The sequence below is a fragment of the Egretta garzetta genome, unplaced genomic scaffold, assembly GCF_000687185.1.
Source record: "Egretta garzetta isolate BGI_Z169 unplaced genomic scaffold, ASM68718v1 scaffold502, whole genome shotgun sequence".
NCBI classification, from domain to species: Eukaryota; Metazoa; Chordata; class Aves; order Pelecaniformes; family Ardeidae; genus Egretta; species Egretta garzetta.
This window is the reverse complement of record NW_009258809.1, coordinates 415,547-427,276: the sequence shown is the minus strand read 5'-3', so window position 1 is coordinate 427,276 and position 11,730 is coordinate 415,547. Positions and strand designations below refer to the sequence as shown.

Here is an 11,730-nt window from a genome sequence, read left to right as displayed (position 1 = left end):
GTTCAGCAGTCTCCTGGGTTTTGTAATTGTAAAATATAATTAAGACATGTAAAGTTTTGGGTCAAGCGATGGATGAGAAGTCATGAAAGAAAATGCATATATAGACATAACTGGGGCTCAGTTATAGAAAAAAATGGGCAGCCTTAGCAATCAATTTGGGACAAATTTTTCAGGTAATCCGGACAGTAGTCCTACATTGCAAGCCTTCAGATTTTTTTTTATGAAGCTAATTCTAAACAGGTAAATAAATCACGTTGCCACTAAAGATTTATTCTGAATACCACAACCCACCCAACTATTATTATTCCAAATATGAACTACACTCACAAAATGCATTAGAGCGCATCTTTAGTTCTCATAAAACCCTATCTGGGTGAGCAGTTGCCACTCCATCCTCAGAGAAAAGCCTCCTCTTGTTACTAATGAGATGTTCAGCTACCTGTGGTAGGCAACCAGCCTTGTGCCACACAAAACAAATACGCCATCCCATCTTTGTGACAAAAAAACCCTGCAGCATTAATAATTATGTATCTTCACATTACAATGATGGTTAATAATGCATCACATTAAGTCCTGCAACCTGACTGTCACTATGACAATATCCTGGCATAGGGTTCCCATTTCACTCACTGATGGTCTTCACTATTCATCAGCAAGGTACCCCGCAGTTAAAGGCATTTAAAAATAGTACCAGGAAAAAGCCACGCAATTTAAGGTGACTGCACCTGAGTGGGGACAGAGAGCAAGTACAATTCATCAAGCAGCAGTGGAATGGGGTGGGGGGGGGGAAGGGGAAAGAATTAATTTAGGGTTGAATTTGCAGAATCTTTCACTACTCTGTTCGGTTTATCACCTACTCTTTTAAAGAAGAAAACCATATTTATGCTATATAAGAGGCTTCCTTGGATTTGTGTGTGTGTCAGGACTAAACAAATGTTTACTTCTCCATCTCCTCACTTCTGGCCCAGCACCTCCTCCTTTCCATGCCTGTAAGCTCTGCAGAGGCCACCTGCGGAGTCAAGGCTGTGACAGCACCACCCAACCCACGGGGACAACCCGTGGACCTCTGACTCCCTTATGCTGCCCTGCCAAAGTGCAGGGCTGCACTGACAGTCAGCATTAAATAGGAATAATGACACAACCCCAGATGCAGCTGCCATTTAAGTTTCACAAACTTCCCAGAAAGCAGCATAAAACAAAGATGGCATGTGCCTTTCTCAAAGATTCTGTGGGAAAAAAAAAATAATAATCTGAGGATGATGACATGGACTCTGTTAAATCAAGAGAAAGTTTAAGTTCCAGTTCCTATTTCCCTTGTGCTTCCACACCTAAAAAAAAAAATCTAAACAAGAACAGAAGAGATCTTTCTTTTCATCAAACAAATACTCAATAAACTGCTTCCCTCATCCTTTCTTCCTTCAATATTTCTACAAGGTGCTTCACCACTCAGAGACGATTTCAGATTGCATGTTACTGTGGAATTTCCTTAGGAGGCATTTATAGTATTCAGCCTCTGGCTTTCTTACTAAATACTTGCTGGGACTGTATTATACCATTCACTTGAGTGTCTCAAGCCTGTATTTCTACATCCTATTGATCCAGAGTAAGTTGCACCCTCATCACATTTAACACCAAACTCATACACTTCTTAAAAAATACTTGCTAACAATACTATGTGAAGGCAAAACACAGTATTATACTTCACAGTATAAAAATATGAAAACATAAAAATATGGTACATTATAGAAATGTGTACATCTTTTTTCTCATTTTTAGATATATTCAACCAGCAAAAAAATGTACCAAGGAAAAAATCCTACTAATTGCTAGTGTAAGACTGCCCTCTAGTAGAAAACTTTCTCCTGAAATATGCTGTCTGTTTTGGGAAAATATATTACAAATTTAAATTCACAAGCTGTGGTCTAATGACATGGTAGAATAGGTTTTACACAGCTAAATAATGAGTGCTACAGCACTCATCCAAGTGTCATGTAGAAAACAGAAGTAAATCTGTAGATAAGAAGAGAACATACAAAGAACATGATAACAAGTAGCATGAAAACAGTATACAGTATTATATGGATCAGCTGGCTCCTCGTGTCAGACATTATGCTCCTTTCTGGTCAAAATATGTCAGAAATAGAAAAAAAACCATCATACTTGAAATAAAAGTGTTTCTCTCAAGAAGCTTGAAAGGGAGTGGCTGTTTATTCCAAAATCGAGATGAAAGATACAGAATCAAAATAGGAAATACATTAGTGAAGAGAGGAAGAGGGATCCAAAAATTCCGTGAGATACTTTGCATAACACAGGGTAACTGTATATTTAATGAGGCTGACAATCATTAAGTTTAAAATGGATAAAAAGAACAGATTTCAAAAATAGGCAGTTTATAGACCCTACCATTACAATACTGTAACGGTATGACGACCATAATGACGGATACCATCAAGGCTCATGAAGACACCTTTCCAATAATAACATAGTTTTATATCCCTGTACTTTTAATGCAATCTAAACGTATAAACTATGTAATGTTTGGAAAAGAGTTCCTTCTGAGGAAGATTATTAACCACACAGTATAGTATATACAACATAGTGTGCCTTTTGCTCTTGAGAAGCATTTGATACTACTGACAGCTGGAAGTTAACTGGACTTTGTGAAACAATGCTACAAAGCTTTTTATGTCCCATGCATGCCCCTGGAATATGAAAACACAGGCAAATTCAGTACAGCTACATTCACCCACATCCCAGACGCAGAGGCCCCTGACCAGGTATCTCACATAATAGGCCTGGAAATTAAATGTGGTGTTAGATCAGAGCTTGTAGCTCTGCACAGCACCAAGATGTGTCTACCCAGGTTGGTGTCTGCACGGGTGTCTTTGCAGTGTGCATGACACAGCAATGCCCTTTGTGTCAAACAAGCCCATCACCTGGACCAAGCACATAGTTGTTTATCTTGATGTTTTTTATATACATGAACAAGTACTGGGGCCAAATGCTTGCTTCATTAAACATAATTAATTTATACAAAAATTAAATACAGTCATGGAAGCAAGTGTCTGCATGAGCCAATAGCAGACAATTGCATGGCTTTCTAGGAAAGACTTTTTTTTAAAACACAGACTATTAAACCAAAATCTGTTTTGCCTTGCATGAGCGTACACAGAACTCATTAGTCCCAGCAAGCACAGGGCACCATTCTTTATCCAGTAGTGTTCAAATATGTACTTAAAAAAAAGTCATGACTGACTGAATACAATGAAGAATACCAGCACACAGGAACTGGGGCAGGTAATTTAAGGAAAGAGTTGAAAGAGGAAAGAACAGGGCTATTTGCAAACCTGGAAAATCTGTCAGATTCTGAAAATGTTGCAGCAATAATGAAATATGAAACAGAACAGGAGCAGCAAGAGGTGGGGAGGGACACAGTGCAAGAGGAGTGCTTGTTGCCTGGGTCCCTGATGACCCCTGTGGCCATCAGGTGTACCAAAGCCATGGGGTTTTGGGAGAGAGACTGACTCAGACTGCTAATCACAACCTGGTTTAAAACAAAAACAAAAACCAAAAAAAGGGTACTTACAGTCCACAGAAAGACTAATTATCTCTTGGAGAACTTGTGTTCTCCCAGCAGCAGAAAGACTGCACATCCATGTTGTCTGACTCCAACATCCAGACAGGACATTTAGTGTTACATGGCTAAATGTCTGAATAACACACTCGCTGGAGCCTGAGCTCATGCTTAAAGAGCAGATGAAGTAATTAGCCAGTCGGGAAACAAGACAGATGAAGAACAACAGATGACTGCCAGTAGACAAGTGCATGACGTACATCACCCTCCACACACAGAGAGGAGCCACAGTCTGCAAAAACCACTGACTTCAGCATGCTGGATGATCTTACCCTACCTGCATAAAGCAAACTTGCTACATGCAATACTGTTCCAGTGAAAAGGACCCAAATGACTGTCTAACCCTTAATAAAATTGTATGACTGTATAAACAGTGATAGTGCTATGCTTGAAGTGACCACCACTGGACAAGTCAACCACAGCCATTAGAGTCACAGTATTCTGCAGCAGTAAATTTTTCAGGATTATATTTTCAGAAATGAAACAAAAAGGGAAATCCAAGGAGTATTCCCTTCCCATCTTTAAACTAAAATGTCTTAGATGCAAGGAGCATTTTTGAATGCAAGAAATCAAAAATCTTGTAGTAGAGCTAAGAAAAATATAGTTAAGTGTTCTGTATTTAAGCAGAGATAATTAATAAGAGGTGACTGAAAATACATGAAACACTCAGTAAACAACTTCTAGTGTCATATTGCCACATCCTTTTATATGTATTTTGTACTTCTCCAGTGACAAGATACAGAAGTCTGCTTACCGAATTGTCTTTCAGCTGCAGACCTTCTCCGTTGGGCAGTGATGACCTCCGTTTTGTTGAAGAGTTCTTGTTTGGTGTAGAATTAGTGCCTCCAGCTTTCTTCTTGACAAAGAGGACTTCACAGCTGGCTTGATCTTCATTGTGCGTGCTCTTCCCCGCATTTATTACCCTAAGAAAAAACAAAACAAAAAAAGAAAACAAGGGACATGTCCGAGTTAGCCAAGCACAGAAGCCTCCATCTGTCTTTCATACGTGACTCAAGATGTAGGGAACCACAGCCCAGAAGTATCGCAAATACCAACTGAATTAAAATACCTGACTTTCTTACATACACACACACACGCATACTTGTCTGTTTTCATACACCTACACATGGCATAACAAGCATTTTTCACAGAACCATGTGAATAAGAACCAATGGTATCATGAGCATATTTTACCCTTAGGCATACCATACTTTTTTTTAAAGGGACTACTTGATGGTCAAGGCTGATAACACTTATGCCTCCTAGTTGAAACATGAGATCCCCAGTTGCTTTTCTACCTGCCAGCCTCTCTGCTACGGTGAGTAATGAATCTGTTGGCTAAGGGTGTGCATTCTGTCAAGCTCTGAGTCTTGCACAAACAAAATACCTGCTATAAATCTAAAAAGCTGTTACTGCTAAAGGCACAGCAAAATAGGCAACTGCTATCAGTCTGTTTAAAGGGCATATATTAGAAATCCTGTGACAGAAATACAAAGGAAGGGCTTTGCCTTATATTCCAGCTTAAAGTCAAGTTTGTTTGTACCACAGCAATACAGGGGGGTGCATACTAAATACACCCCTCTAGTACTGCAGAACAACATAAACAGCTCCCCCCCCGCCCCTCCTGCCCCCCCAAACCTCAAACCCTCAAATCTCTGTCCCACCTGCAGCACAGAGAGCAGAAGATTTGCACCGAGCACTGCCGGCACGCAGAAACCAGCACTAAGAGCTCAGTACAGGCTTCAGACAGCCAAGGGTATCCTGAGACTTGCACCACAACTGCTTATCTTCCTTCTGTCAGTGAGGAAGCTGAAGTAACAGCTATTCCACCACCAACATTTTAAAACCCTATTCAGAAGATTGCATTATCCAAGACACCATGGTTACTATCATCCATCTCAGAACAGCCATGTTCAAACACGCTTTCTACTTTCTACATGAGAACCTCGTCACAAGCTGACTAATTTTGCATCGGTGGACACCATGTTCAGTAAGACACGTGCTTTGACAGTCCTGGGCTCACGCAGGGAAAACCTGTGCAAGCTGGGACCATGCCTTTTTCCAACCAAGCGAAGACATTGCCGCTTTGATGCAAGCATGCCTTCTTCCACAAACACCATCTAACCACTCCTCTTTACTTCAGGTTTGAGTCACCTAACAAGTTGACCGCTAGTCAGAGACAGTGGTTCCACTACTGGGCAAACACCAGGTTTCACATCAGGCACACAGTGTCTTTAAAAACAACTGCTGCCTCCCCAGAAAGTAAAACAGCTTGAAGGCATGTCGTAATCCTGATGGCAAGTTCAAGACATACCTGACTTCTTGATCTCTGATGTTTTCATTACAATAAAATTTTACGTAACAGGAAAACACTTGCTAAAGGTTGTTGAAACGAAAACAAAACCCAAGGAAGGCCTGCAGGGGACTCTGCCCCAGCTTGCCAGCTTGCCTGCTCTTGCTGAAATGTCAATTCTGTGTCAGCCTTGCAATTATTCTGATTTTTGAGAAGCACCATGATACTGTGACATGCAAATGAGTATTCCTGCCTCGGATTAGAAAAAAAAAACAAAAAAACCCAGTCATCTTCAAGAAAATGTGAAGCCACTACAATCAACTGCTTTCAGAAGCTGAAAGTTTCCTTCTTACCGCGCCAAATGTCACACACTGCAGCCTGACATCTGTATGCACAACACCACCAGTTGTTTACAAGTATTTGTTGTAAATACCAACTGCAGATAAAATTATTTTGTGAAACACAGGGAGAGCAGAGATGAAGGAGCACCTTGTTGCAAGGCACCTGTGAGCAGTTTAACCACTCACCCCCTGTAGTGCCTAACCTTCGAGCAACTGGAGATCAAACATTGAGACGGAATAAAATTCCAGTCTGAAAACTCAACATTTTCTTGACATTAGGAAAAACGGAGGCGTATATTCAGAAATGGGGCGTGGGGGAGGACGACACGCACAAATACCAAAGCATTTAAATCAGTAGACCAACACCCCTCCAGTTTGAAACGCTACAAGCATGATTAAAATACTAAAGCGGCACATAAAGTGTAGTTTTATCATATCAGGAGCTAATCAATATTCAGTTAAGCTGAACAGTCTCCTCACTGAGGCTGCTGTTTCCATTTAAAAAAAGGAAGTGGAAGACAGAGACAAAAGCGACTCCTTACAAAAATTGCTGCCTTCCTACCACTTATCACTCCATACAAAAATCACGCAAGTAGTGGAGCTTCTCTGGTTTCTGAGCTTAGTGATGGACTTCAGGACTTGTATGGCAGGAGATGTTCTGATGTTTAATGGCATGTTAAGCTGTGCACAATATGGTATCATTTTATAAAGCACTTGCCAAGAAAATTTGTCAAGGCACTGAATACATTAGAAAGGCTACGAGAACAAAGTGACCTAACAGACTGGCTTGGCAGTCAGCTACCGTGAAATGCCGGGGTCCAACCTGCGTACCAAGCACCTTGCCAGAAGAGGATAAGGTCAAAAGGAACATGGCAAGGCTGAATACTGAGAAGATGTGGGGCTTGGGGTGTCATTGTATTGAGGTGGAAGGACTGGGGCTGTGAAAAATACATTCCCTCCCAGAATTTCACTTTATCTCCCAAAATTCCAGTTTTCCTCTCTCCAACAGAGGATTAAGTCCATTTTGGAAATCCTTGTGAAAACTTGAACTAATCATAGCGTCAAAACTGCTCATGGGTGCTACCAGGTAATGCAGGGTCTAGATACCAAAAGCTGCCCCTCTCCTGACACAGGCACTCTTCTGCTCTCACATCCCATCTCATACGCACACTTTCGAAGAGGGCTGCAGTGAAGCCCTTGATTTTTAATCTCAAAGCTTGAGCCATGCGTTGGTGCCTAATGCCTAGCACAGAAGCTGGTAACACCTTCTACTCAGCTTCAAACATCTCTCTTGTCTTTGCCGCCTTCTGAAATCCTCTTCTCTCTGCAGCTTTTTAAATCCCTCCTCAAGGCAATTCTTTCCACCAGCTTTCCAGTGCTGATTTTACTGTTGTCTTCCTTGCTCTCCCAGACTGTAACTTAACGGGACAAACCCCACATCTAAGCTGCTTATACAAGTAACAAAGCAGAACTAACAAGGTGTTCATACCTCCGAAAGGGAACTCTTAATTAGACCTCTGAAAATTTTTATGGAAAGTCAACCATCCCCTTCCTTCCACAGAGGAAGTGCCTCAGCTTCCTAAGATTTTCAGTTCCCCTTCGTATCTCTTTTTCTGTCTGCCTTGAAAAATAAGTTATCCTCCAGTAAAGAAAACAAAATGAGATAAAGCACTACCTTCTCACACTTAATAAAAACCCCCTCCAATCACAGTTATCCTCCCCTTTCATTTTATCATGGATGAAAATAATAATAATAACAACATCATGCAGAGAAAAAGGAATTAAAAAAAGTGAGGCCTATGTGATTCTCTAGCTTTTACTTGGAGACATGTTTTCAAGGGAATTCTTGCTTTTGTTTTCTCTCCCCATAATTCCGCAAGGAACTGTTTGATTAGACCTAATCATGATCAACTCCTTTCCATCCCTCCCCTTCTCTCCCCCATTACCTGTTTATCTCCTAGCCAATCTTTGTTACAAAGTTCAACCCAAATCACATATCTAATTTGGATTAGAAGCTCCTCTTTTTACAGCATTAGCTGTCTCGATGACGTCAAACACACATTGCTCAGTAATAGCTAAATAATCCTGAGGTTTAGTTCATGGTATTGCAGTGCTAGTAAAAATACATCCTACTTTGCAAACAGGAGCTTCCTGAAGCCTGCACGGTGAGGTGGTGGGGTTTGGTCACATTTGAAGAAGAGGTACTCGCATCAACCTTGATGGATGCTCCAGTACTTTATGAGACTAATCTCTGACATGTCCTCAGCTGAAAGCAAATCCTCCAGATAGGAGCCAGCTCATTTGTTTGGCTCACAATTAGCATTCTGCTGGTATCTCATGAGACCCCAAATCCCATCCGACTGAATGGAAATGTAGGTCACACTGTGCTTCTGTTCTGCATTCAACAAGCAGAGCTGAAATTCCTGTGCTGAGGTCACCGATGACAAAATCCGAAGTTTATCTTGAAAGAACCAAAACACACCATATGAGCAAATCCAAAACAGGTTTTGATGTTTCCTGACAAAAAAAAAAAAAACCAAAACAAAACAAAAAACAAACAACGCCCCACCAAAAACCCCAACCAAACAGATCAAGTCTTTTGAAGCATTTCTATTCAGCTCTCTATAGATCATATTGATACCAGTACACACACTCCTTGGTTGTTTTACTCCTCCCTATATTGTGCTCATTGAGATTACATTAAGTTGTATACGCTTCAGCAAAAGTTTCAAGCTGTGCTGCAGGAGAAGTGTTTTACCCTGGTCTAGACCTCAAACTCTGAAAAAATTCAAGTAGTTGTCCAAGTACTTGCATTTTTTTAAACTCGCAAGTCTAGCAAAATTTTGTATGTAACATACCTAGATAAAATTAACAGGCAAAGTCAAAGAGCTCAGCAGAAATTGCATGATAACACCAGTGCACAGAAAAAATGCTTTTTGAAATTTAAGGACTAAGAGAGCTACAAGAGCTTGGGGAGTTATGTTGCACCAGGAGAAGCGTGGGAACTGGCCACGCATACACTCTAGACCTGACTGAGCTAAGAAATAAAACCTGTAAGCAGGGAGCCCAACCTACTCCCTCAGTTTAGTTGAGCTTTGGGGTAACTTACAACCACCTGTGACCATGGGAGGCCACCCCAAATCCTACCTGCTTCTCCTCACCAAGGCACAGTTCCTCTCCGCACTACTGGAGAGCATTCCCAGTTCCACCTCCTCTATAAGGCCTGTTCCGAGGGTCAAGACACACTACGCAAGCACTTCCAGAGCAAAGGTCTGGGCACCGTGTGCTCGTACCATGTAGGTTAAGGCTGAGGCTGTGTGTATTATCTGGGTAGCCCACAGGGTCTGACACTGGAACATCAAAATACCTAAAATGTTTCTAAAAAGAAAGGCTGCAGAGAAAGGGAGGGAAATACAGCAACTCAAAACATGATGGAGCATGTCCAGAGGAGAGCAACGAAGCTGGTGAAGGGTCTTGGAGCACAAGTTTAAGAGGAGCAGCTGAGGGAACTGGGGTTGTTTAGCCTGGGGAAGAGGAGGCTGAGGGGAGAGCTTATTGCCCTCTACAACTGCCTGAAAGGAGGCTGTAGCCAGGTGGGGGCTGGTCTCTTCTCCCTGGTAACGGGCGACAGGATGAGGGGAAATGGTCTCAAGTTGCACGAGGGCAGGTTTAGGTTGGACATTAGGAAAAATTTCTTCACCACAAGGTTTGTCAAGCATTGGAACCCCATCCCTGGAGGTATTTAAAAGACGGGTAGATGAGGTGCTTAGGGACATGGTTTAGTGGTGGGATGGTAGTGTTAGGTTAACGGTTGGACTTGATGATCTTAAAGGTCTTTTCCAACCTAAACAATTCCATGATTCTATGATTCTAACTCACATTTGTTGGTGAGGAAGTGGCCGTGCCAGGCAGGAAGCCATCCCAGCAGGAAAAGTCATCTGAAAGTGGAGGAGGGTGAGTGAAAGAACACAAAACCAGCTTGCAAGGGCCCAAACACTTCTGACAAAGCAACAAAAAGTGAAGCCTTAAACAAAAGGCCAGTTGATGGTCCCACATTGCTGCTTTCTTAGTCAGATCTTTCACAAAAAGATACTCTCAAATTTTTTCCTCTGTAAATACAAAGATAAGACCCCAATTCTATTCAAACAAAGGCTGAAAGTCCTGTAAGATATTAAAAAAAATATATAAAGAACAGCCCTGCAAATAAGTTACCTGCTTCAAAGTAATCCATGCCTTTCAAAAAAATAAAATAAAAAAAGTCTTTCAATCACAAACCCAAAATTTTTCTGTCTTTATCTTTCTTTTCCCCAAGGAAATTTTCTAACTCCACCATTTATCTAATTAGCAGACATACAATCTTAAACATTTATTAAACTATACAACTTGGAACACGCTCCTTTCCCCTCTGTTATCAGTCTTCAGGTTACTAACCATATCAGAAAGTAGTACCACTCATTGGGGAAGTAAATGATTCTTTTTCTAGAAAACACTGGCTGTATTCAGTAATCACAAGAATTAAGCAATGGCAACCAAGGGCTGCTGCTGAGGTTCTTCATTTACTGTGAATAGAAGTAACCTTCTGGAATTCTGGCGTAGACAAGTTCCTGAAATAAAAGTATTATCAACCTTCCTGCTGTTCACAAGATGAAAAAAGGATAATGGCAAAATGTCATGACCTAAGCACATACAACCCCCTGCCAAGAAAAACCCCCACCCCAATGCAGTTGCCTTACATGCTTGGAGGAAAATTTAGCCCACAACAGAAAATGAAACCAGAGTCCATTCACTCAGGTGAAGGAAAGTTGCTCGCACGATGTTCTGCAAGATGTCTTTATTTGTGGAAACTGTTCTCACTTGATGTACAAAAACTTGAATTTGTTAACGCCCAGGCAAATGCAAAAGCTCTTCACCTCCTCCTTAAGGCTGAGGAAAAAGGAGGTGACAAAAGCAGACACATCCATGGGCAGTTTGTGCTTTATTGCCATCTCCCATTTAAGGCTGGGGGTTCAGAGTGGCACTGGGCACCTGTAGTTGTTTTGACACTGAATAAATGAATTCATCAGACAGCACAGAGCCCTTCTCTCCTGCCACCAGCCTGGCAGGCCCCAGCTGCTCGTGGGAGCTATGGCCAGCCTCCATCCTCATTCCCACCGTGGTACTCACGCACTGCCCACCACTGTGAGCGCACACCAGTCGCATCCAACCCAACCAATAACACAGCAGAAAACCCAGATGAATGAACTTCATACCTATAAACAACAGACAGTATGTTCCTACAGTTTTGCATTATAATTTCAACGGTCTTGGAATGATGATTAAAGATACCATAAAAAAACCCCTTTCATACAAGTACTGCTGGCTTTTCTTCTTTTCCCCCTCTGCCTCCCCTTTTTTTCTCCCTAATGGATTAGTGAGTGAGTGGATGCCACTGCCTTTTTCTGTGACATCTCATTTATAGTCTT

The 11,730-nt window shown here is 41.5% G+C and overlaps 1 protein-coding gene across 1 annotated transcript in view; it reads right to left on the bottom strand.

Annotated features, from left to right (window-relative positions):
- PPM1H (protein phosphatase, Mg2+/Mn2+ dependent 1H) overlaps nt 1-11,730 on the bottom strand; it is a 203,324-nt gene that overhangs the window by 82,365 nt on the left and 109,229 nt on the right. The window contains exon 2 of the mRNA XM_035889359.1: nt 4,389-4,631. Coding sequence (XP_035745252.1) covers nt 4,389-4,631 — 243 coding nt within the window. The remainder of the gene's footprint in view (nt 1-4,388; nt 4,632-11,730) is intronic.